This window comes from Ceratotherium simum, chromosome 15, assembly GCF_057802395.1.
Source record: "Ceratotherium simum simum isolate JZ-2026a chromosome 15, ASM5780239v1, whole genome shotgun sequence".
Classification (NCBI taxonomy): Eukaryota; Metazoa; Chordata; class Mammalia; order Perissodactyla; family Rhinocerotidae; genus Ceratotherium; species Ceratotherium simum.
In genome coordinates, this window is record NC_141914.1 from 37,051,838 (window position 1) to 37,079,381 (window position 27,544).

The window sequence follows — 27,544 nt, forward strand, 5'->3', positions numbered from 1 at the left end:
CAGCTAAAGGACTTCCTAAATACAGGACTTTCAAACACAGGGTCCTCCGTTTAGAAACCAAAACATTAACTTATAACCACACCATTGGTTTTGGTTATGATTTTGGGGGGCATTGCTAACATTCATTAATGTCTACTAAAAGCTAAGTGACCTTGAGAAATCCATTTCGACCTTGAACTTTATCCATCTCTTTCTCTCTTAAACTACCAGAACTTTATCCATCTCTTAAACTACAAAATCCTACTAAATTCTTGCATCACTTAATCTAAACCCATGTTGTAACACATCTTTTTTGTTTTGCTTACAGTGTGCCTTATCTCTTCAGTTGAATAAACTCTGAGATTTAAAAACCATGATTTAGACCCCGTTCTGTAGACCATATTTAGCCCAATATCTTACTTGTCTTCAATATACGTTTAGTGATAGTGATAGTACTATAGTTGGTTAGATTATACTTTAAACAACTAAAATATAATCTAGTCAAAAGTACATTCTTAATGTTTTATACAATCTCAGTATATAATTCTTCACAACTCAACATTTATTTTTAGAAGATAAATACTGTTTGAAAGCCGTGATTTATATTTGTGATTTCCTCCCCCCAAGGAGGGAAAAAAACATGTAATTTGGCATGTTCAGACATGTTCCATTTATCCTTAAAGACCAGCTGCTCCTTGAAGAGGAGGAGTCCTTTTCATTCAGCTATCCCAATCTCTCAAGCTTTTTTATCCTGCTATTTACGATGTTTACATGTGCTGGGTGGAGGAACTCAGAAAATATTCCTGTGTTATTATGCCCACAGCACTGCCCAGATAATGCTTTTGTCTTTGCCTATACCATTTCTCATTACAGCTTGAGTTGAGGATCCACTAAGAAATTTATAATCTAAGAATTTTAGAATATACTGCTCTCTCACTCGACATCAAGAAGCAAAAACTCAAGAAAGAACAAAATTTAAGAGAATATTCCTAAGGGTGGAAAAATCCTTTGCTTCTTGATTTTCCCTAAAGGCATCAGTATTGTAATAGGCTATCATGCTGAAATTGATAGTCAGAACAGAGTGCCCTGGAGTCATCAAGAAAGGGTCAGATATGTGTGGCCTGTTCTAAAAGAGCAAATGTTCTAACCTGTTTGAGAAAGTTCTCTCCCTCAGTGGTTGTGATCAAAACTTCAAAGCTTAAAAGGATGAGCTTAAGTTTTCTGGAATTGTGATTTAATAGAAAATTACTCGTTCCCTAAAGATGCAAGATAAAGAGATTTATTCCAGTACTCAAGTTTTTCTTTTGTTTCTGCTTCCTCTCTTAAAGTCCATTTTAATAAACTGCTGTTCATTTTTGTTCTTCAGATTTTGTAGTTTTTAGAGAAGGAAGAATTTGTGAGTCACATTTGTAGCCTGGAGTGGAATGAAGTGAGTGTGTCTGATGCATCTCCTCTCCATGCACTCCTGTTAATAGCATGTTATGTATGGCTGCACAAATTCACTTTGGGATCTGAAACTGAGTTTCACAAATGCTTAATGGAACCTTCTTTGACAGACTGAATAATGTACTTCTAATGGTTAGAGTGTGGGGTGTTTTTTAGTTCTGAATCTTCAGATGGCTTGTTTTCAGCATTTCATCATGTTTAGGGTAGGTTTTGTATTACCTTTTATCAAGCTAGAGGAAATTTCCTTCTATCCCTAATTTACTGAGAGTTTTAATATGAATGGATGTTGAATTTTATCAGATACTTTTTCTGCCTCTATTGAGATGATCAAATGAATTTTCTTCTTTAATTTCTTACTGTGGTGAGCTACATTGATTTATATGAAACCAACCTTGTATTCTTGTGACAAATCCAACTTGTTATCTATTATATTTTGTATGTTGCTGCACTTGGTTTTCCAATGTATATATTTAGGACTTCTGCATCTGTATTTATGATTGGGAATAATGTATAATTTTTCTTTCTTATATTGTCCTTGTTAGGTTTTAGCATTGAGGTTATACTAATCAAATGAGTAGAGGGTGTTCTCCTGTTTTTTGGGGTTTTTTTGTGAGGAAGATCAGCCCTGAGCTAACATCCAATGCCAATCCTCCTCTTTTTTGCTGAGGAAGACTGGCGCTGGGCTAACATCCGTGTCCATCTTCCTCTACTTTATATGGGACGCCCCTGTGGCCTGACAAGTGGTGCGTAGGTGCGCACCCGGAATCTGAACCTGCGAACCCCAGGCTGCCGAAGAGGAGCGCACTCACTCAATCGCTGTACCACCGGGCCAGCCCCTGTTCTCCTTTTTATATATTCTGGAATAGTTCATGTGCAATTGGAATTCTTTATTCTTTGAATTTGGGGAAGAATTTACCAGCAAAACCATCTGGGACTGATATTTTCTTTGTGGGAGGGTTTTTAATTACTCGTTGAGTGTCTTCATCTTTTTTTTTTTTTAAAGATTTTATTTATTTATTTTTTTCCCCCCAAAGCCCCAGTAGATAGTTGTATGTCATAGCTGCACATCCTTCTAGTTGTTGTATGTGGGACGCAGCCTCAGCATGGCCGGAGAAGCAGTGCGTCGGTGCGCGCCCAGGATCCGAACCCTGGCCGCCAGCAGCGGAGCGCGCTCTTAACCGCTAAGCCACGGGGCTGGCCCGAGTGTCTTCATCTTTTATAGTCTTGCACTAGATTTTCATTTAGTTAAGTGAATTTAATTATTTTTTCTAGGAATTTTTTTGTTTTGTGTGAATTTTAAAATTAATTGGCATAAAGTTGTTCATAAAGTCCTTTTTAAAACCTCTGCAGCGTCTATTGTAGTTATCCCTTTTTCATGTTTGATATTATTGATCTAGACTTTTTTTTCTTTCTTAGCCTTGGCAGACAATATCCTTTGTCTTTACAACAATTCAACTTTGGCTTTACCCCTCTGCTCAATTGGATGTTTTCTCATGTTCTGGGGACATCTCATATTTACATCACCTTCCTTCTTCCATATTTGATCTTGAGAAATTAGACAAACATCCAGACCTTTGAAGGACATATTTTGTTCCCCATCTCTCAATGTTTTATCACAGTTTAGATGGGCCAGTTTGAGTCTGAGCAGTGCTGACAGGCCTCACAGAGCCCTGAGAGCTGTTTCTTTGGTTTGTCTTTTAGAGACAGTGTTTGGGTTTTGTTTCAACAGTGTCTGGCTCTTGGTGTATGGCAGGAAAATAAACATTAATGTGAAGTTGGGTGGCACATTGACACCTGGAATAAAAATCAGCAATCTCTTGCTGAGAAAGGAGACTGAACGTTGGGTAGGCAACTAGTGGACTCCTGTGTTTTGTGTGTGTCATAGTTTTCTTCCAATTCCTTGAGATCTTCCCTTACTTTTGCGTGACTTCTGAGTGTAGCTTGTTGTGGGGTCAGGGAGGAGGTGGGGCGGTTGACGTTGATGGTTGAAGGTAGCGTATATCAAGAACCTAGCGGTGTGCTGGGCCCTGTTTAATGCCTTATCTTATGTAATCTTTACAACAGACTTTTGGGACAGGTATCCCAGTTGTCCATAGTTTACTGATGAGGAAACTGAGGCCCAGAGCAGTTACATAACTCACCCAAAATCACACAGCTAGTAAGTGGTAAGTATTGGATTTCAGCCCAGGATGTTCTGACTTCACAGCCAGAGCCTCTTACCTAGCTAGCTGCTTCTCTATTTTCTATCCTGTCTTAGCCTTAACGGAAATATTAAGTAGAGGGTGTTGGTTTCTTGGCCAATTTTGTGTATCATCTCTCAGCTGGCCTCTGAACATCACTACTTCACCTGGCACCCACTAGCCACTGTGGAGCCTTCGTTGAATCCACACGTTTCTCCTTTTTCCTCTAAGCATTGTGTTTACTCTGCGTGTTGGCAGCAGAAACCGAAAAGGAAATGCAGAAAAAGCATCTAACGGTTTTCATAACGTAAACCAAATGTTGGTAGCGTGGGTGAGCTCTTGGGAGGAAAGGCGCTATATAAATCTAACAAATAAATAAATAACTGGTTCTTTAAATAAACTGGGACTGTAAAAGCCTTAATCTGTAACCTATTGAATTTAGGCTCACTGGATAGTCAGAAGTCTCCTTTTGCTCACCAACTGAGAGTTCACTACTGCCTGAGCGCTGCTGGGATAATGGGTGGGGGTGGAAGCGGGGGTTAGCTGGAGAAGAAGAGGTTTGTTAGGAACCAAGCCCATCCTCCATTGAAAATGACTGCCTGCCTCAGTAAACAAGAGGCATCTTTGTCATAGCTGTATTATGTATACAACACATTCTTAGATACTTCAAAAGGATTGCGGAAAGGGGAATGGGGTTCAAATGAAGGTCAGTGAGTAAAGTTCACGGGATGTATTTTGAGGACAGAAACTGAATTACTTTACTAATCTCTGCAAATAAAAGCCATTATTGGCAGCAAGCTCTGAGAGAATCTTTCTTCCAAACATGTTGGTTTTGTGACCTACCCTTAAGATCCCCTTTGCACTCCCCCTCCCTCAAAACAAACCAAGACTGAACAATCACAATTATAGAAGCTGTTCTGCAGATCCCAGGCCCCTAAGCTTCAGGCAGTCCTAAAGTTATGCTGGGGGAGGGGATAGGGGTTGCTGGCTGGTGCCCATATTGAAGCACCTTTTCCTGAAGGGGCCACACCAGGCCAGCTCTAGAGTTTCATTCTGGAAGGTGAGAGACTGAGCATTAAGCGGAAGTGGAGTGATTGGGCCTGTCAGCTGCCGAGGCTCCAGTTTCAGAACTGAGTGGTTCCGTGCCATCGCGGAGCCATCAAAGGAAGTGATTTGTGGAGGTAACCTTTGAAGGTGCTAAGATGGTGACAGAAGGGAAAAGAGAGAGAACACGCGAGATGAGTGCCCTTGTTACTGTTAGTTCCTGCTAGCATAACATTTGGGTGCTTTATAAAACTAAGGCCTTAAGAATGTCTTCATCTTTCTTTTCTGCCCACTTCTTCAGAATTTTCTTCAAAAATTCAAGTTTGCAGCATGCCGCTGGTACCTGTATTCTAAATGTCAAGCCTAAACCAGAGTTTCAAATTTGCACTTCTTCAAAGACCATGGAAGGGTTTCCTTAAATAACAGCAACCTTGAAAATCGCATTCCTGATGAGTTGCACTGTAACGCATTCAGTGCCCCAATGAGAGGCTCTCAACCCACCCAGCCTTATAAAGTTTATAAAATATGTTTAATCCATTGACCCAGGCAGATTCTGATGCTTTTGGTGTCTGAGATAAAAGGATAAGTATATGTAAAATTGTTCAGTGATCTTCATGTTATAAAATGATCTTAAGGTGCTGCTCTGAGTAGGGTAGTAAAGACTTACACAGAGTAAGCACCGTGCCTGGTCTAAACTGTTTTATCTGCACCCAAATCGCTTCGGTGTAAGATTTTAAATCTTGATGTTCTAGAATCTGTTGGCCACCTGTTGCCACAGATTGATTCAAATCAAATTCAAAGTATTTGATTAAAACTATTAATAGGATTCAATCTAAAAATAGAGAGTAAGACCTTACAAATACAGGATTATATTGTTGATTTTAAAGAACTCATTGAAATTAGTTGTTCTTTATCTTTTATTTTTACCTGAACCCTGGCTACTACTTTCTACCTGAGGGTAGAGAATCACAAATGCTTTTCTTTATACACATAGATCAGTGCCTTATGTATATTTCATGGGTTGAGGCCTCACATTGAGGGTTACCATCTCTAACTTCTACACCCACCCTCCTGAAGTCTACCCTAGTCTGCCACTGATTACAGCTGTGGCAGAAACCATGCTTTTAGACATGATTTTATTTCATCATTCTAGTAGCATTTTGATGGATAATACATCCCCATGTTACAGATGAGAAAACTGAAGCCAAGAAAGTTTGCCCTCTGTCATTGCAGGACCTCAGGCTTCGCCTTTTACTACACTGCCTTCCCAGTGGGGAAAGGGCATATGGCACACCTCTGGATTTCTCTGATAGCTAAAGGATGTTGATGATGCTCATTGATTAATAACAATAACAAAAGGCTTTTATTGTTCTGTCATAAAATAATGCATAGTTGTTATTTAACCATAGATGAGCAAAAAAAGAAAATGAACTAAAATCATAACCACCCAAAGATAAGCAGTGTAAACACTTATGTGCAAATCTTTCCAGGATTTTATATGACACCATAAATATGTTTTTTATTTTTGCAAAAATTTGATGCTCTTTGTACTGTTTCACAACCTGCCTTAATATATCAAAAATACCTTTCCAGGTTCCACGTCCTTACATATTTGCGTATTATATCATAGTTGATGGATGCTTTCAACTAAATGGCTATATCACCATGTACTTAGTTCCCTTGGTAGACATTGGCATTGGTGACCATCTTTATAGCTATGTCTAATCATATCTGCGATTTCAGTGCTATCTTTGTGCTAGGCACAGATTTGCTAGCTGTCTGCTCATCCTCCAAGTCATCAGGAAAAACTGTTTCTCTCTTTACTTAGTACTTTTTTGATTACTCAGGAAGTTGAACTTTTTGTTTGCCTATGACCATTAGTATTTCTTCTTTAGTGATTTTCCTATTTATGTCCTTTACCCATTTTTTCTATTGGGATGTTCATCTTTTATTGATTTTTAAAAGCTCTTTATGTAAACAATATTAACATTGCTCTGTTAGAGATTTTTCCCCAGGTTTTATTTTTGGTTTTATTTCTGATGTTTTCTGTTACAGATTTTTTCCCCCGGTTTGTTATTTTTCTTTTGGTTTTATGCATGGTATTTTTGACATAGAAATTTATACATTGAAGTATATCCATATTTATCTTGATGATTTCTCCTGTTGGTATGAGGCATAGAAAGGTTTTCCCTCCAAGATTATGTAAGTTTCATATATATTTACTTTACTATTATGGTTTCACATTGAAATCTTTAATCCATATGAAATTTATTTTGGCGTGTAGTATAAAACAGGGGTCTAACTTTTCCCCCACTAATTTGAAATGCTAACCTTAACGGGTAGTAAGTGTTAGAATATACTTGACAGTTTTTGACTTCCCAATCAATTCCTTTGATATACCTAGCTTTCATTCCTTGTATTACTGTTTTAATTATTGTGGTTTTATAATATGTGTCAATATCTAATTGATCATTATTTCTTTTCAAAAATTACTTAATCTTTTAAATAAAGTTTAGGATCATTTGTCAAGTTGATTGGGAAGGCATTGCTTTTACAGAATAATTTTCAATGAATCAATAGCCTCCAAGTCCTAAATGTTTTCTCTTTAATTAAATCTTTTTTCTTTTCCTCAGAAAACAGTTTTAAGGTTTTACTCTTATGTGACCTACACATTTCCCGATTATTCCTAGAGATTTTATGTTTTTGATTGCTATTATATATGGGATTTTTTTTTTACTATGTTTTCTAATTGGTTAATTTGTACTCTTTGGTCTTTAAAAATTAGTTCTATCTACAAGTGAGAGGATGAATGAACTAGTGAAAAAACATACATGTGTATGTTAGTGCTATTTGCAAATAATTGGTTTTATATAGTCAGATACGTAATCTGGCCAACCTGTACGGACAGACTGTGCATGAAATAACCATGAATGGAAGATAAAAGGCTATACCATGTCATTGCTTTGATTGGTTTTTTGCCAGTCCCTGACTTACTCAAGAGGTTTGAAATGTGTGATATAATTTTGAGAAGAGGTTAAAATGTCAGAAATAAGCATTAAGTACTTTGCAAATAATTCCATTAATCTGAACTTCTAATCCTCAGTGCTAAATCATAGGAGATATTCATAATGTTCTTAGTTAAACAATATAACTACTTTCTTCTTACAGATTTCAGAGACAACTGTCTGAGCCCTGCCACCCCTTCCCTCCTCAGTCAGGAGTTCCTGGAGATAATCGCCCCAATTACCACCGGCAAATGTCAGAACCTATTGTCCCTGCAGCTCCCCCACCGCCTCAGGGATTCAAACAAGAATACCATGACCCACTCTATGAACATGGGGTCCCAGGCCTGCCGGGCCCCCCAGCACATGGGTTCCAGTCACCAATGGGAATCAAGCAGGAGCCCCGGGATTACTGCGTTGATTCAGGTTAGCATAAAATCATGCCATTCCTTTCTTCATTCTCTCATTCATCTGTCTGGTCGTTATTGAGTGTCTTCTATGTGCAGGTCTTTGGGAAATAGTTTTATAAAAATTGCCCTCAAAGAATTTATGAGCTAGGAAAGCAGACATGTTTATGCATAACTGAATATAAAACAAAACAGAAAAGCCCATGCAAATGGTAGGAACGGTAGCACGCATTCAAAAGTGATGCAGAGGACACCTCTGAGTCCAAGCCTGAAGATTGCTGGGGTCCAATCCTGGTGATTCCCTTTTTTTTTTATGTTGTTTATTTAACTTATTGAAAATATGGTAAATGTTCCTAAAAGAAAACTAGAAAAATACAGGAAAGTAGAATGGAAAAATCGCCCCAAATCCTACCACTCAGCAATAACAACTGTTAACATTTTAGTGCACATACATTTAAGTGTTTATTTAAGCAGTAATCCATAATGACACTAAAAATGGAGTCTGGTGATTCCCTTTTTAAGACCTATGCTCTTAAGGTTGCTGGACACAGGGAATATCATTTCTGCATTTTAGTCCTGCCCTCAGTTTTATGGTTTTCTTTTTGAATACAACAGACTCATAAACTCCCAATGTAAGTATAACGAAGAGAGTTCATATGTAGGATGGGATTCTATTCTTGAAATGGGTGGTGTTCTGAGAAAGCGTCTAGTATGTCAGCTGTATGGGGCTCTGGGTAGGCCATGGAAAAGGCTGTCCTGTTGGTTGCTTTGTGGGATTCGCTGCTCTCTTGCAACACTTTCATCTGGGAAAGTTCCCTTGTCCTTCAGCAGCTGCTGGTGTACACAGGGAGAGGTACAACATGTTAGGGCACCTATTTTTGTTATGGGGTACCTCTTGTCTAGAAACCTAAGCATATCCAGAAATTTAAGCTGTGCTCGGGGGCCTTCGCCCCCCTGCCTCACACACACACGAACACTCATTCACTGACTACACATCTTAGAGGCCAGCACATTACAGGAGACAGGGAAAGGAGAGTTAGCATTTTGCAGCTTTCACATTTAGAAACTGTTTCCTCCTCCTCTTTTCCCTTTCCTTCAGAAATGACAAACTTTTTCACTCTTTTTTTGCAGTTGGTGCTAAAGGCACGTGAGGGTGGTGGGTAGAGTTTCAACCTTTCCCTCGTGTGCTTTGCTTAAAGACCCTGGGGAGAGGGGGCCAGTGTGTACTCAAATGGCTTTTGCAAATAAAATAAGATATAAAATTTGCTCTTGGCCTTCTGTGAGATAATATATAGGTTGCTCAATTCAGGCAGAAATTAGTTATGGGAAAGGCTGGGGAGGTAGGCAGAAGGGAGACATCTGTTGCTTTATGATAGAAAAATCAGCAAGTGTCAGGTATTGATAGCTTGTAAAATTTCCACTGGCCTTCTCCCTGAAGGCTCTGTTGTATTTTTCTCAGGAGCAGGCATGACCGGCAACATTTTTCCTTTGGGATTGACATTGTAATCTGTCCTGACAGGTTTTTTACCCCTCTCCCTTAAAACAAGACACTCAGCTGGTGTGACGATATCTGTAATTCTTTGATCTGAGTGGTGTTCCCCGGGTTGAAGGCTTGTCCCACGTGGACACAGCTGTCTTTCCTCCTGACGGACACCTTGATAACATGATGCCTGAAGAAGAGGTCACTTGAGCGTGGGTTTCACTCTGACATTGCCAGCATGGCGAAAATGTGCTGGCCAAACTGCAGTCCCCCACTCCTGCCAGTTCTTGTCCTAGCTTCATAACTTCAAATCCCCTAATCTCTTTGGCCTAAAAATACCCTAACCTCTCAGAGCAGAATTGGATGTGACCATCAGCAGCAAAGGAGTGCAAATTGGGAAAGATCTCAAGTGAACCTCCTCTCCTTCCTAACCCCAAAGCCCCTGCGTCAGTATAGGCAGAAGGCCAAGCTGGGCCTTTTGAAAGCCAATTTCTTTTTTTACCCTTAACTCTTTCCCCAGATTTGGTGTTAACTGATTTCTCAAATGAGCTAGTTAGGATAGGGAGGCATCATTTTTCCTTCCCAGTTCTCTTGATTAGGAGTCAAGCACCCTACTTTCAGATGGTGGGTTACAGTGTTTCCCATGTTGCTTATGGGGGTGGTACCTCTTTCCCAGGACAAGACCAAAAAGACATGACCTCGGAGCAAGAGAAGATTTAGGGGCTTTATTGCAGAGCTGCAGTTCAACTGATGTGCTGATTCAACACAGAAACTATTGACGGGAGTGTGTGTGTCTGTGTTTCTCTTTCAGAAGTGCCTAACTGCCAGTCATCCTACATGAGAGGGGGGTATTTCTCCAGCAGCCATGAAAGTAAGTAGCTTTTTTTTTTTTGAATAATACTCAAGGAAGCTTAAAATTGCTCAGTTTTCAGGCTAAGATTTGAGATCACAGGTTAAACCTCCCTTAGCTCATGAATATGAGAGTTAATTGATCATAATCTTCAATTATTTTGCACCCAGGGTTGAAGGCATGCTCCTGAGCACTGGGAGGGCTGCCATCACTTTCAGTAGTAATGACCATAACTTTTAAGAGTTCACGGGATATTATGAGGGAAAAATGAACCAACCTGGTTTCCGCATTTCCATACAAGGAGGTTATATAGTTGTATGTAACACTATCAGCCTAAATGGAACTTAAGAACTATGTCACAACTTGAGATGGTAGGTTCAGGACTTCTCTTCTGAACATTGAAACGGAGGAGGGTTTTTTTTCTTAGAACAGTTTTCCTAGAAGTGTGTCTTGTTGTCTCTCATAGACATCTCTCCATAAATATCTAGAACAGAGTGATTCCCCAAATCCAGGGCACCAGCTTCGCCTGGGACTTGTTAGAAATGCAAATTCTCAGGACCCACCCCAGATCTACTGAATCAGAGACTCTAGGTGGGGCCCAGCAGTCTGTGCTCTAACAAGCCCTGCAGGTAATGCTGTGCACACTCAAGTTTGAGAACTGCTCTAGAGTAGTGACGCTCAGCTTGGGATGCCCATTAGAGTCACTTGGGGAGCTTTTAAAACTTTTGGTATTCAGGCTTCACCCAGAGCAATCAAATCAGGAATTCTGGGGTGGGACCCAGGCGTTAATAGTTTTTCAAGCTCCCTAGGCAATTTTAATGTGTGTCCAAGGCTGACAACCACTGTCCTCTAGAGTTTTGGAGGAAGGTTGAAAGAGCTGATATGACAGCACTGTGATGCAGCGGCTGGATTTTGTGATTGGTTCACAAGAGTGGTTTCTCTGGGTAGCTGCTTCCCACTGACTTGGTCAGAGGGGACACCAAGTGTGGTTGCACTGGGTCCCCGGGGATATTCTGAGTGAGTGTCCAGCTCTGGGAAGGCAGGGCTGTCTCCTGGACCTCTGACTGTGACCAGCACAGCTGTGTGGGGCTCTCTTCCAGGTTCCCGAATGTTTCTACAGCAGCAGTTGCTGTCTGCAGCAGGCAAACCAGGAGGGACTGGGGAACAAGAGGGAGGAAAACATTTTGCATAATTACAACATTTAGAAAGGAGCATGCTCTTAAAGGAAATATTTTTAGGAAGGCATTGAGCTGCTTACTACACACAGAATATCTGGAGAGTTTATGTGTTTCCCCCTCCCCCACTCTTTCCCATTCCTTTCCCTGACCCCACACACATTGAAGAAGTTAGTTACAAAGAGACCTGCATTCTTAATTGCTCTAAATTACCCTGACATGGTTTTTCTCTCCTTCTCATAGAGGCTTGACCACAGATGCCCCTGAAACAGTTAGTGAAACAAGTGTTTCTGATTGGCATCTGTGATTACTAAGATAGCCATCCTGCCTTAGTGTTCACCTGGAATCTTTGCATACTGTTGTGAATCTTTCGTTTCCACTTTGCTCCCCAAACAGGTTCTTCCTTCCTGCCACCTTTATCTGAGTGATTAGATAGTTGTGACCACAACTGATGTAAGTGCTGGTGCAAATTCAACTGACTCAAATTTCACTTAAACCAACAGCATCTTCCAGCTGTTAGAGAACCGCATGTGGTGATGACTAGAAACCACAGAATACACCAAAATGATACTCCTGGGCAGGGCTTCATCTGATTAGTTTTGAAAACCAAACCTAGAATTTAATCTAGATTTACATTTTTTTCCCCCAAAGTACTGTGAATGTATTATCCTTACCTTAGAGGAAGAAGAGCTCTAAAAATAACGTGGCAAGTTTGACAGGTGTGTAAACTTTGAAGTAGTTCACTTATAATGACTTTATAACAAGGCTATTAAAATACCACTGGGGTATCAAAATCCATATGGAAAGTCAGGAAATATATAGCTTCCTAGCAGCCAAGGCAAAAAGCACAAAGCATGATGGATTATGTAATTCTTGTTGATAATATAAAGTATAACAATTTGTCACAAAAGTCAAACAGTTTCCCAGTACCAAATTGGAAAATAAATTTATCACAAGAGTGATAAATCTTATGAATTTATCTGAATCTCTGACTTCAAAGTTAGCATTGGGGCCGGCCCGGTGGCACAGTGGTTAAGTGCATGTGCTCTGCTTTGGCAGCCCAGGGTTCGCAGGTTCGGATCCAGGCATGCACCTACGCACCGCTTGTTGAGCCATGCTGTGGCAGCATCCCATATAAAGTAGAGGAAGATGGGCATGGATGTTAGCACAGGGCCAATCTTCCTCAGCAAAAAGAGGAGGATTGGCAACAGATGTTAGCTCAGGGCTGGTCTTCCTCACACACACAAAAAAAAGTTAGCATTGTAGGGGCTGGCCCAGTGGTGTAGTGGTTAAGTTGGTGCACTCTGCTTCAGCAGCCCGAGTTTTGTGGGTTTGCATCCCAGGAACGGACCTACACACCACTCATCAAGCCATGCTGTGGTGGCATCCTGTATACAAAATAGAGGAAGATTGGCACAGATGTTAGGTCAGGGCTAATCTTCCTCAAGCAAAAAGAGGAAGGTTGGCAACAGATGTTAGCTCAGGGCCAGTCTTCCTCACCAAAAAAAAAAAAAGTTAGCATTGTATTCTTAAATGTTTTTTTTAAGGAGACTGTAGACTCTATCATATTTATTCAAATATTGATTGGCCACTTATAAAGTGCGAGGTGCTATGAGGATACTAAGATATTCATATTCAGTACATGGTCCTTATCCTGAAGCAGTTTAGAATCCATGACAGAGAATATAATATAAAGCTCTCACGTTATCCAATTAATTTCTTAATAGTACTTATCACAATGTGCAATTACTATCTTCATTTTGTTTAACTATCGTTTATTGCACACTTATGTACTAGGAGCTATTCTTGGCACTCTGGTGTAAAGATAAATAGATTAATGGAACAGAATATATATTAAGTCATTAAATTCTCACAACGACGTTATAAAGTAGGAATTTTCTTCCCCAGTCTTCAGATGAGGCAACAGGAGCACAGAGAGATTAATTAACTTGTTCAAGGTAACACAGCTAGTCCAGGTCCATCAGTCGGGCTCCAGGGTCCACACTCTTCATTGTTCCACACTATACCGTGTCTCATGTATTTTTTTTCCTACTTTATTGTTTGTCTCCACCAGTTGGGATGCAAGCTCCATGGGAGCAAGCATCGAGTCTGTATCTTCTCATTATCTACCCCCTTCTAGCACAGTGCTTGGCATAAATATTTATTGGATTAAATAATAAATAAATGCCAATAAAATATACTTCCTTTGATGTAATTAAGCAAACAGAGAAATAGTGGTTGGGGCTGAGGAAACAAAAATGAATAACACAAACCTCAAAACAATCTTAGTTTCCTTCAAGTTGGACGGTATTTTTCCTCCAGTCCCAGGCCTCTTAAACCTGGTGCTGTTCCTGCCCAGAAGAACTTGATCTGGGCTGATTGTGAAGAAGGAAAGAACAGCAGATTATTTCTTGGCGCCTTTACCCATGGATTTTTCAAGTCATAGCAAATCCCTCTCAAAATCTAATGATAGCCCTTCACTGCAGAGCAGCTTCCCCTGCCTGCCCCCACTGCATCCCCCACACGCACAGACCTGTACTACATGGCCAGGTGTACTGACCAGAGAACCGAGCCCAGGGAACATCATTTACCAGGTGTGCTGGTAGAGGAGAGGACCCTGGAGTGCTCACACCCCTGAAACAGGCTGGACCACAGGGAAGGATGTGGCCCCCACAAGCCTGTGTATTATCTGGCTTTGATTTGAACCACTGATCTTGTCAGGGTGCCTGGTGACCTGGTGGCATATTAAAGGTTTATGGATTGAGAATGCCAGGCCATCCTTCCTTCTCCTTGACCTCTTTCACTTCTTGCCCTACCTTCCTTTCATTTCCACTTATGTGTATTGTTGAACCAGTCAGTTTCCGTCTCTGGACCTCTGTTTTGTTACCTATACAATGAATAAGTCTTATTGCGAGAAAGTCTCTTCAGATTCCTTCCTCTGAGTCTGGTGATAATACCTCCAGCTTGCTTTTAAACTTACTCTTTGACGCAATCCTCCGCAGGCCCAAGTCTTTACTCGTTTTGGCAGCGTTCTCTATCCTCCAAGCTCTTACATAATTGAATGGGGTATGTGGGCAGCCTGGACAAATTATAGGAAAGGTTAAAATTAATATTCGCTAAAAGGAAAATGGCGAGACTGTACAGATCAACCAAATCCACCCAGCTAGGCCAACTGAAATAGATGAGATGTCTTTTCAGATATAAAGGCTTAGTCACAGTGACACTGATCCATGCAGACCTCATAAGCAAGATGTGAAGCAAAACTGGTGACTCACTCAGTGTTTCCCTGCAGTCTTAACTCCAAGAGCAGGAATTGATGCCGCTCTGACTGAGGCTCGGGTGGTTACATCAGAACACGAATGCCTAAGTCCTTTTGAAGTCCCCTCAAATTCCGTCTGGCATAGATAGAGCAGTTAATGGGGCTTAGGACTTGAGATGGTAGAATCCCATTTTAGTCCTTAAATCCAGAGTTTTAGTAGAACACAGAATTTGTTAAGCAACATGGTCTTTCTTTTTAAATTCTTCAGGTTTTTCATATGAGAAAGATCCTCGGTTGTACTTTGACGACACTTGTGTTGTTCCTGAGAGACTGGAAGGTAAGTAGCCTTGTCCAGTTTGGTGCTAAGCTGGAGGGTTGGAGATGTCAGAGCAACTCAGCCAGTCTTGTTAATGCCAAATTGGCATTAACAAGTCCTTTTTGCCCAAATCACCTGAGAAACTTAAGACCGAAGTATTGCGTATGCATCTTTGTCCCAAACAGGCAAAGTCAAACAAGAGCCCACCATGTATCGGGAGGGGCCCCCTTACCAGAGGCGAGGTTCCCTTCAGCTATGGCAGTTCCTGGTCACTCTTCTTGATGACCCAGCCAATGCCCACTTCATTGCCTGGACAGGCCGAGGCATGGAGTTCAAGCTGATAGAACCTGAGGAGGTAAGCACTGGATGCTGGACTTGGATGATTTTTGATTTGTTGATCATGATGATAATGATGGTGTTTGTTCTTGTTTAGTTCTCCTTTGAGGATTTTTACTGTGTTAAATATGCTCTTCCTTCTCATTCAGATTCTGGCCTGGCCACTGGGCATAGCAGTGCCCTTCCTCTTAATAAGACGATTTACAATTCATGGCCAAGCAGAGCTCTCCACTGTAGAATACATAAAAAGTATTAGTAATACTTCTGCAAAATCTGGGGAGCGAAACCATGAAGACTTACATCCAAATAGGGACTCTTTTCCCTCTTGGAAAGTCTTTTTCAAGTGTTATTTCAGTGGTACCGACTTGTTTTGGTGTTGGCCCTTGTATGTCATAGCCTATCTCTACATCTACATCATATGTCTACATCTACGACATATCTATGTCATCGCCTATATCTACGTATGTGATCTATGGCTGTGTGAACATATTGTATGACATCTTGGTAATATAGTACAGAATGCAACTACACTATTGTGTGTTTCAAATGGCTCTAACCTAGCGAAATAAAATTATCAGAGATGGGTCAATCTTATGAGCTTAGATTTTGTTAAAGTGTATGGTGTGGCATCATAATAGTTGAAAGATGACACAACCTTCATTGTTTTGTTAATAGAAAAAGAAATATTGTCACTGTCTGTTTGCCCAGAGCTATTGACAGAAAGACCTACAGACAGAGCCAGTACCATTTCTTCTGTGGAGAAGATATACCATAGAACCCCTTGCCTGAATATCACATAACTAAGTAAATTAAATCAGTCTCTCAGCTTGGCATATTCCAAAGGGGTTGATTTTTAATTTCTATTTTATTTAGAATCTAGAAATATTATAAATGGAAAAGAAATAACTGCCCTTAAAATCTGACAAGTGCTTCTTTTGGTAGCATGCACTTAGGTGTTATATATTAAGCCAGCAGAGCAAAAGGTATCTTTGAGTTGAATGTAATTGAAATGGGAACAATATCCTTGGAAGGCATTTGAGCAAGAACTGCAGTTTTAGATGTTGTTCGATTAACTCGAGGGCTCACCTTAACACACCAAGGGGGTAAGTTGGCATGGGGGTCAGGAACAGGAAGTAACAACCTGGCACTTGGTTTGGAAGAAGAAAATGGTCTGAAAGTTGAGATGAGAAAAGGAGAAAATGTGGACTGGAAACTTCTGAAGAATCCTGACTGGTAGGAGAATAAAGAAGCCTTCATTAAAGGCAGTTAGAAAAGAAGATAGACATATGGTGTTCCCTCTCTTGTATCATTCACAAAAATGGAAATGTGTCAACATCTCATATTGTAAACAGTTGCTAAGACTCAGTCTACCATGAAAGCCACAGTTTGGTACTGCTGTGTTTTTCTAAGGGTTTCTTTTTGGCTAAGTCGTATAGAAATGGAGCCATATTTTAGGCTTCTAGCCATACTGGAGAGCCATTCACTTCATGTTCTTTTCCTCATAACGTGGCCTGGTTTATGTGAGGCTTGAGGAAGGCGTGTCACCTAGACTCACTGAGGCTTTTTGAAAGTAAATCTGTCATGCGGGCAGCCCTTATTGATTTATCTCGTTTCACAACCAGGAGCTTTTATGACTTGATTGCCACTGCCTCGGGCCTAAGCACAGGCTGTCCAGCTGCAGGTGAACCTGGTTATGACCCTTTGTAAAGCTGTTATTGAATCTTCTACTCTCCTACCAGTGGTAAAGAAAATGATGAGCAGATGGCAGAGGGCCCCTGCTCTCTGACTTAATAAAGAAACTAATATTAATCCAGAATGCTCATAAATGCCAAGCAGCCAAGCCACGTGAGAGGCCTATGGTGGCCTTGAGCCTCCTTCGGCTGATTGGACAGCTTTGTTTCTTCTGGAAGTACTTCTTTCCGCTGCACCTTGACAGCCCCAAGCATTCCATGAACTCTGAATGTTCCATTCTCTTAACCCAGGACTGATTCTGTTCCATGTGTGCACTTTGGCCTCAGGACACACAGCATTTGTGGTGTTTTTTCCCACTCTACTCCTTCTATAACTTTGCAGGCCCTCCTCTTGTTAATGTCAGGAAGATACCAACTCCTCGAAAAGCTGTAAGAAGTTGTCAGGGGGGAGCTTGAAGGGCGAAGCGGAGGAGGAAGCTGTTTGGGACGTAATTGTAGGCAGCTGTGTGGCTGAGTAGTGCACTCTGGGTAATTATCCATAATATCCATTACACTGTGCATGGAAATTGTGGTTTTAGAACTGCGTTTTGGCAGGCCCCTAATCAAATGTCTTTTGATAGTCATCCAGCTTAGCACCCTCTCAATTATGACTGACTCGGCTTTAATCTGGAGCCATTTTAACTGTGAATCTGCATTAATGAATATTTTGGGGGGTAGGGTTGTTTGTTGAACATGTGGCAGATAACTGATGCCTTGGGGAGGTTTAAAAGGATAGGCTGCTAGGAAGAGCCCCTCCCTGTGCTGTGGCTGCTCTCTCTTGAAAAGGGAGGAACAGATATATGAATTTTTTAACTCCATCGGCCTCCATCATCAAGATGCCTGCTATCAAAGTAACAAATGGGAAAGATGAAAGAAAGAGCTGGTGACAAGCTATTGCCTGCTCCCCTCACCCCAGAAACGGGGCAGCCCTAATTTCCAGCTACTCTGCAGTTGTGCCGCATCATGCATTGCTGTAGGAGGAGCAGCCCTCATGAGGGCTACTGAATCATAGGGCCCTGGCCCAAGAGGATGAGTCAGTAACTATGGCTACCAGGCTGCTTTGAAGTCTGTGCATATACAAAACCTCTCTCTCCAGTAAGCTATTGCATATGCAAGTGACAGCAAAGAGAGGTCACGGCTGAAGCTGAAAAATATTCAAGAATTGTTTTCCACCACTGAATATAGTAAAATGATGAGGCTGGGCTTCTTTTAATGTTCCCTACAGCACTTCAAGGATAGTTTCATAGTGTCATTTCTTATGAACAGGATAGAAGGACATATAGTGGTTTAGCAGGTTTCCCTTCTTACCACTATTTCTATTGGTTTAAAATGTTTATCTTCTCTAAGCAGAAGACGTATTTTTGGTTAATTTTGCCTTTTTGGCTATTTTAAAGATAGTGTTGAATGGGTGCACTAGGGAGCAGGGAGGAGAGCCAGGACATCGTGTGTGCCTAGGGGCATAAAGCAAATGGATAGAAATTGAAGTTTCACGCGGTTTCTTGCAAGGCAGAGTGGAATCATGGCTATTGAATTATTCTAATGTAATTAGGACAGATGCATTCTTCCTTACTTATCAGATCATTTCTGATATTTATTAAAGGGCATTTTAGAATCCTGAATTCAGGAGATGTTGCTTTCATTCTGCCCAAATACTTTAAGGAAATACTGTTTTATGATCCACTTTTCCACTGGCAGTCTCTCTACTTCCCATTCTGTGTTTCACATTTGGTTTTTTAAAGATCAAAGGAATATAGTTATTTTGTTTTTTCAAAAAGCTTCCAAAACTGACCTAAAATGTTCAAAACATGATCTCTGGATTACATACATTGGAAGAACTCTGAGAACACTCACATTTCGAGGGTTATTCTTCTACCTTGATAGTCATGCTTCTAAGTAGGATTTTGGATGTTGAGATACTTGAGAACAGAAATTGCTTGGCTGTCCTGGTAACTGGGTAAACTCTACTAGGAAGTTTTCTTGCTATAAGGCTTCTTGGCCCCAAGCTCCAATTATATCTCCTCATCACTGCACCTCAGGTGGACTGGGTTGGATATAATGCACTTCAGAACTGTTTGGGAAGCCCTGTTAATTTTTCATTAAGTGGATAATGGTGCTACATGTTTTAATGTCCATTCTGCAAGTCTGCTGGGAGCATGGGATTGGATGGCAGTGGGCTGAAATGATCTGATTCCCCCTTACTCCATGAGCTGCAATAAGTAAACATCTCCCAGCCCCTCTCCAATCTTATTAGAATTGAACTTTTGCTCTGCTGGCCCATTAGCAACTCACTAGTGTGTTTCTAATGTTTCAGGAATGACCATTCTAATTATTCCTTATTGACTGCTACAGAAACCATAGCACTTAATGGCAACATGTTAATGGTCTATGGGTATTGGTCAATAATTCATATGTGGAGAAACAGTAGAGAGCCTGCTTCCTCTGGGACATTAGCCAAGCCCTCTGCAATCTTGAAGTGCTAGGATTCTTCCACCTCTAGTTCTCACCTCTTAGCGGTTGTGACTGAATCATCACCTTTGTTGAATGTTTGGTCTTGAGGGAATTAAATGCTTTTGCTTCCAGGTCAGGAAAATGGATCATTGACCAAAGCAGTCAGGTTACAGAACCGGCTCTCCTGGGATTGGGAGAAAAACACGAGGCCCTGGGAATGAGTTTCCATTGCTCTCTGCTTTCCTGTCTCTTTAGGTTGCTCGGCGTTGGGGCATCCAGAAGAACCGGCCAGCCATGAACTACGACAAGCTCAGCCGCTCTCTACGCTATTACTATGAGAAGGGCATCATGCAGAAGGTGAGCAATGACGAGAGACACTAGACCATTCCAACCGCTTTCAAAGAAAATGTCAAGGGCTTCTGTGATAAGACTGTTTATAACGGCCGGGAGAAAACATTAGCCTCATAAGTGATTCTATGGTATGAAAAAATCTTGGAAAAACAAACTTAAGACAAGAGTCAAATGAGATATAAAGAGTCCCTTTAATGCTCTTGGGTACACAAAAACCAAAGGTTGCGTGTAGAACACACAATAGGAAAGTTGGGCTCCTCTGCTTTACTTAAACTGCCTCTAATTACAGAAATGTCCAGAAACTTAGGCCAACTGTTGTATCCATGAAGGAACACGTGTGAGGGAATCAACTTGAAGGTCTGTACTCCCACTAGAGCTCAGTCAAGGTCTTTAGTTGTTAAGACGTCTACACCTGCAAATCTGTCAGTTTAATACTCTCAAAAATGTTAGAGGAGTAAGAAAATCTTATTTCTCTTTCAGAACCTGTAGAAACTGGAACTCAGGTTACAAACCTAAGGTTTGTAAAATGGCAGCAGAATCACCTGGCAGCAGGTTGCAGAATAAAGGATGTAGCGTATTTTGAGGCAGCCAGTACAAAATCTTTACTGGATAGGTAGGGAAAGGACCACAGCCTCAAAATCCCACGGATAGGCAGAAGACGGGAATGGCAAATCTTTGGCTGGTCTTTCCTAGCCATGCTGTACTGTTACCCAGATTCCAGCATTTACACATTTAGGCACTCTACCTGGTGGTAGCTGACAAGATGCACTTGGCAGAAGCATAGGGTCATTGCTGCTGGGAACTTGTCTACACTGAAGCCAAGTTTATCTTTCTCATAGGCAGGTGATAATGTGACCCCATATTCCTCTCACCACCTTAAAATATTAAACAGGTTTTCATGGTCTTGTGGATAAAATCCAAACTTTTTAGTGCTTCATACAGGCTCTAAGGCTGTTCCCAGTCTGGGCATCATCTGACTCTCATTTCCTCACTCGAACTTGACTGCTTTCACTAGTGTGGCATCTTTCTCTTAATTAATGTAGTATTTATTTACCAAAGAATACGTATCACATTCATATAAGTTATCAAGCATACTATAAAATGAAAAAACACCTATTAGACTACCATCCTACTTACGAACTAGAAAATTCCTAATGCCTTCATTACCTGGCCAGCCCCTACTTGTTTTCTGTCTCAATAATCACCTTTTCACTCCAAGAATCTGAAGTCCTCAGGCTGAGTTACATAGTCCCCTTTTTTGCTTCTAACACCTACACTTATCTCTATCCTGGCCCTTCTTTGTTGTGAGTCACTCTGTTACTTGTTGGTATCCACCACAGGAATGGAAGCTCCTTTGGGGCAGAATTGAGGGTTTGACTTCAGTGCTTGGCACAGAGTTAATGGATACTCTAGGATGGGTGGACACCCTACCCTACCTCCTCTTTTGTAAAAAAGTGCAATTCAGTGGTTTTTAATGTATTCACAGAGTTGTGCAACCATCGCCACAATCAATTTTAGAACATTTTATCACCCCAAAAAGAAACCCTGAATCCATTAGCAGTCACTTCCCATTTTCCCCCCAAACCTCACACACACACACACACACACTCCCCTTTTAGTGTTAATATTATCATATGGAATCCTAAATTCGGGAAGGAGAGCCATTATTCCTTTGCTATTCTCAACTCCAGATCCAATCTGAGGGAATGTAACCAGGCCACTAACTTGAACTAATAGCAACAAGTTGTCCCTAGGACTAGTTCCTAGGTTTTCTAAGGAAGTGGAAGAGAGCTTTATTTCTGAGAATAAAACAGGCAAAGAGTACAGGAAGGTGCAGGAATGAGGCTTGGGGGTTCAGATCCTAACACTACCATTTATTTGCTGTATGCTTTGAGAAAAGTCTCTTAACCTCCCAAAGCCTCTACATAAAAATATAGATAATAATCCCTGCTCTAATCTCACAGCATAATGTGTGTGAAAATGTTTCAGAAAAAAATGTACTATCCAATGTAAGGGATTATTGTTATATTTATTATATGACCCATGAGTAAATGAGGACTAAATAAAAGGTGAATGATAGCATGCCGGTGTGGGGAGGAACTTAGAAAAGCTGTTATCCTGTACTTTCAGTTTTTGAAAGGGGAAATTGAGGTTCTTAGAGGTTAAGACTTGTTTTGACTGAACTAGCACTGGAAGCCATCTACTCCTGGCTTCTGATCTAGTATTATTTCCACTGTACCCTCCTGCCTCACTCTTCCACATACATGAGCTGACTTTTGAGATGGGGAACCAGAGATTTAATGTAAAACTGTGGCTTAAAAAAATTAAATAGCAATGGTTGATTGTATGCATCTTCCACCCTTAAGACTTGTTTGGAGAAGATGCTAATCATCCAGTTTCATACACACAGCTCCTGATTCCGAGGGTTTGAGTTCCGAGGAATACTGGTGCAGACACTCATGTTCTGGTGACTGGACATAGAAGTGTCACCATAAAATAAGCTGTAAGGGGGCCGCCCAGTGGCACAAGCGGTTAAGTGCACACGCTCCACTTTGGCGGCCCAGGGTTCACAGGTTCGGATCCTGGGTGCACACCAACGCACCGCTTGTCAGGCCCATGCTATGGCAGCGTCCCATATAAAGTGGAAGAAGATGGGCACGGATGTTAGCCCAGGGCCAATCTTCCTCAGCAAAAAAAGAGGAGGATTGGCATCAGATGTTAGCTCAGGGCTGATCTTCCTCACAAAAAAAATAAATACATAAATAAGCTTTAAGACCTATTGAGATAATTGTACCGTTACCTCTACAACCTACCACTGTAGCAACAGAGTTCTTAAACCCAAGATTTGGAAGCAAAGCCATATTTCTGCAATTAAAAAGAGATTTTAGAATCACAACAGAATGACTGAAGGGCAGGATTGAACTCAACATTTTGAATTTTTGAGTCTAAAATGTTTATTTTGTCAGTAATTTTAGCCGCTTTCCCTTGCCCCTCTGCATTACCTGAGTGCAGTTGATCATCAGGCGTGATTTTCAGTGGTATGCGTCCTCTTGTACTAATACTAAACAACCAGCAGAGAATGGGTTCCCATTGACCTAGATTATTGTCAGCTACATCATGAGGCTTTTGAATAAACAAGACCTTTTGGTTCCAATATTATTATAATGCATACAATCCATATGAAGGTAGCTGTCAGTTCCTTCAGTGTAGCGGAACCATGAATGAGTAATCTAAAACTGCAGGTAAGCCAAAAATCGATTCTATTTGGCTTTGGAACAAACTTAAAATTTCCACATAGGCTCTCTGATCCAATTCTTAGTCCTTCAAAATAACAAAGCCATACTGTGAACACTGTCTGAAATCATGGTCTGACTTCTACATTGTACCTTTCAATCCTTATACCTTCTTGTAATGCCAAACACCAGCATAACTGTTCTTTCTAAGCTATAAATATAAGACCGTGAGGATTTCTTTCAAAAAAGCCTATCTAGTATGAATTTGAAATTCAAATATCTTTTTCAACTGCTGAGCTGTGGTGTCAACAAAACACCTGGCAGGTAACAGGTCCCCAAGATTCATCAAAATAAATCTAAATGACTTGGATAACCAGCCACTAATGAGCCTGCTTTGGTCCCTGGCTCCCTGAGAGCTTGGTGATTTACAAATACCTCCTTGTGCTTCCCTTGGTTGCCGCAACGCCCTGTTCCAGCTGGGCCTTATAAGGTGTGTTTTCTCCCTCAGGTGGCTGGGGAGCGATACGTCTACAAATTTGTCTGTGACCCAGATGCCCTTTTCTCCATGGCCTTCCCTGACAACCAGCGTCCGTTCCTGAAAGCAGAGTCCGAGTGCCACCTCAACGAGGAGGATACACTGCCCCTGACCCACTTTGAGGACAACCCTGCTTACCTCCTGGACATGGATCGCTGCAGCAGCCTCCCCTATGCTGAAGGCTTTGCTTACTAGGTTTCTGAGTGGCTGAGCGGCCAAACCCTAGAGCTAGCAGTTCCCATTCAGGCAAATGAGGGCAGTGGTTTTGTTTGTGTTTTTGGCTGTTCCTAAAGCTTGCCCTTTGAGTATTATCTGGAGAACCCAAGCTGTCTCTGGATTGGCACCCTTAAAGACAGATACCTTGGCTGGGGAGTGGGAACAGGGAGGGGCAGAAAACCACCAAGAGGCTGGTGCCTCAGCTCTGATCCTGACAAGGTTTCTGGGAAGAGATTGAAATGGAGCCTCCTTCCCATGGACAATATATGCAAAGCAATACCTTGTTCAGGTTAGTACCCACAGACTGGACAGAGTGTGTGACAATCTGCATCGATCATGGACTCCTAAATGCCTTTACACAGAAGGGCTCTGATTTGCACAATTTATTGAAAAGGAAATCACAAACCCATAGAACAGTAGGTAGGCTAAGTTGGGAGGCTTAAACCATGAAGAGTTAAAAATATATCTTAAAATTCAGAGAGCTCTTCCAGCTCAATCTGAAATGTTTCCCCTTGGTCTAGAAAGAAGAGGGGAATGTCAGAACAGCTGTCACCCACTCCATGGTTCTCAAATAATAAACCATTGCTACTCTTGGGAACCTTCTCGCCATGTGGTCACCAAGTAGAACAAGCCCCCTTTCTCTTCCCAGTCACATGGCTGTGTGTGGATGGCTTTAATTTTAGGAGAAGGGTGATTAACACTTTTGACAGTATTTTGTTTTTCTTTGATTCGGGGGATTGTTTTGTTTTGGTGGTTGTTTTGGAAAAACAGTTTATAAACTGATTTTTGTAGTTTTGGTATTTAAAGCAAAAAAAAAACAAACCTTTTGGTAACTGTGCACTGCGTCCTTCAGACAGGGCGGTGCCGACTTATGAAGACGCTGCAGCTTGAAAGGGGCTGTGCTGGGGCCCTCCTCTTGGCCATGTACAAGCCCACTTTACTGCCTGCTTTGTGCTTTCTGCACCAGACAGCCTGATGGAACATTTGCACCTGAGTTGTACATTTTTGAGGTGTGCGGGGTGACCTGGACACACCACTTAGATTCTATGTGTATAGTTCCCATGTTCTCTAACATGCCCTCTCTGGAAAGCATATGTACATAATACATGTCATGTCCATTCGAAACCTGGTCACCTGGTGGGAACCCTAGGGATTCTTCCCTGGGCATGACTGATGACAATTCCCATTTCATCAGTTTGTTTTGTTTTCCTTTTTCTTTAATTCTTGGACTTGAAACCCTGCATATGATTCAATAGGGTTTGAGATTTACGTGTGACACTGACAGGTAAAACAGTGCTAGCATTTTGATTTCCTGCCACCTTTAAAAAAATAAAGTTTATTCTGATTGCTGTATTATATTGGAAGAGTTTTAAACAACCCAGCTAAACCTATGTGAAAGTTGAGCTCAAAGTAAAGGAGAAGTTATTAGAAAGTGGTAGTACTTTGCTGCCTGCTCTGTTGATAGAATTCTGTGCTCCGCATGACACCTAGCACATTAAGAATGACTATGCTGGTCTTCATATGCAAAGGACAGTGCTGACTCGGTGAGGGTAGAATTGTTTTCCTATTGATGGAGCAGTAGTCTCAAACAGTCCCCCTTCCGACCAGCAGCACATTGGTGAAGAGCTTCACAGGGATAAGGGGTGCATGTTATAGCTGTGGAAACATAAGGTTTTATTGGAGCTAATTAGTCCACAAAGGTATTGAACCTATAGCTTGGGCTTTAATTAGCATTGTACTCTAATCAAAGGACTCTTTCCAAACCGTATTTATAGCTTTCTAACCTACACATAGTCTATACATAGATGCATATTTTACTCCCAGCTGGCTAGAGATTTATTTGTTGTAAATGCTGTATAGGATTTGTTTTTCCTTTCTTTACTTATCCTGGTTTGGGTTTTTGGGGTTTTTTTGACGGATTTATGCTGTCTTAGCAAGTGTGAAAACAATCCTGTGTAGCCCGAGCTGCCCCTACCCCGCGGTACTTTTGTGGCCTGTGCTGTCACAGGACATAGGATGGCGGCATCACTGTTGCATTCCCATTGGACTCATGCACCTCCCGAATGGTTTTGGGTTTTTTGTTTGTTTGTTTTTTGTTTTGTTTTTGCTTCTTTTCCAGAGTGTGGAAAGTCTACAGTGCAGAAAGGCTTTAACCTGCCAGTTGATTTGAAACACTTTCCCCTGCGCAGGGCCGTTTGCATCCTGCCAAGCTGCGTCATATTCTGTACTGTGTACAATAAAGAAGTTTGCTTTCAGATTGCCAAGTGCCTCAAACCCGCCTCTTTCTTGCCCTCAGCGGTCTAATTGTAAAGCGAGCAGAAGCCACTTGGCTTCCCCTCTCTCTTTCTCTCCCTCTCTCCATCTTTCTCTCTCTCTCTCTCAACTATTTAGCCTTACCGATGGACTATGGAGCTGAGAACAGTCTGGGGAACTGTTACCTGGAAATAGAATGCACCGCTGCTCTTTGGCCTCACCTCTAAAACGCTGGCTAAAAAATTGATCCAAAGGAGTAGGAGGTAGAGATGTCCTTTCCCAGCCAATGGCAAACCGAGACCACCCCATCTCCTTGACCCCACCTACTTGCCAACTCTTAGTAAGTAATTTTTAAAGCATAGTTCTCGTTTGGGCCCTGGGTTGTGTGAAGAGATTGCTAACCAGGCTAGGACTCGGAGTTCCAGAACGATTCTAGCTCAGCCCCTTAGGTGGATACTTGGAAAACCAGTGAGAACTTCAGAAGACCATCCATTTCCTAATTTTGCCCCAACAGGTTTTGATCTTAACAAGTAAAAATTTTACTAATAGTGGGTCCCTCAAAAACAACAACAAAAACTTAGGAAGGTCTCGCCTGTTTTTTCTAGCCATGCGGCAGTACAAATCTTTCTTCCAAATTGTCTCTTTCTCATGGGCAAACATCCCTTGGGAAAAATGTAGAAGAAAATTAAGTTTGCAGGGGCTGTGTCCAGTATTAGACCTTTTAGTGTTCGTATTTCACTCTTTTTCCGCACCTTAATTTGGGCTTTTCAAGACTCCTATTACAGTAGAGAAATAAATGGAGGCTTTGCTCAAGCCTATAACAAAAGGCTTTCTGTAGACTTATCTACTATCTTTCTTTCACTGTTTTACAAGCCCTTAAGTGTAGAAACATCTGAGACTGAATCGGTGCGCAGCCGCTTGAACCAGAGCTTGTGAGGCATGAATGTCTGCCACGTAAACCCATTAGCTTCGACAGATTAAGAAAAGATGCTTGGGGAGAAGGCAGGGGAGCCAGGACAAAGCCAGCTCTGCCTCTCAGCTTCACCACGATAAGGCTTTGACAATCAGCTCCCCATTATTCACAGGCTCATTATTCAGCCTGGGCCCGGACCCAGATCGTTAACCTAATTCAAGAGGTCGCCAAACACTGGGCCACCCTTCTAGTGTTGGGCGCTGGGATAAGGAAGCTCAGAAAATGGGAAGTTTACTCTTCATCAAGGTCCCCTTTCATGAGCCCAGCCAGGGAAACAATGCTTATTCAGTTGTTAGATGACAAAGAGGTAGTGTGAGCGCAAAAGAATGTG

General features: G+C 41.4%; 1 protein-coding gene across 2 annotated transcripts in view; it reads left to right on the forward strand.

Moving 5' to 3' along the window:
• Window positions 1-26,251, forward strand: part of ETV5 (ETS variant transcription factor 5) — a 57,855-nt gene extending 31,604 nt beyond the window's left edge. For both annotated transcript variants that reach the window (XM_004424614.3, XM_087439894.1), the window contains 6 exons: window positions 7,818-8,077; window positions 10,350-10,409; window positions 15,091-15,159; window positions 15,324-15,493; window positions 19,908-20,009; window positions 23,745-26,251. In XM_004424614.3, the coding sequence (XP_004424671.1) occupies window positions 7,818-8,077; window positions 10,350-10,409; window positions 15,091-15,159; window positions 15,324-15,493; window positions 19,908-20,009; window positions 23,745-23,966 (883 nt within the window). In that variant the 3' untranslated portion in view covers window positions 23,967-26,251. The remainder of the gene's footprint in view (window positions 1-7,817; window positions 8,078-10,349; window positions 10,410-15,090; window positions 15,160-15,323; window positions 15,494-19,907; window positions 20,010-23,744) is intronic.
• Window positions 26,252-27,544: the final 1,293 nt, after the last annotated feature.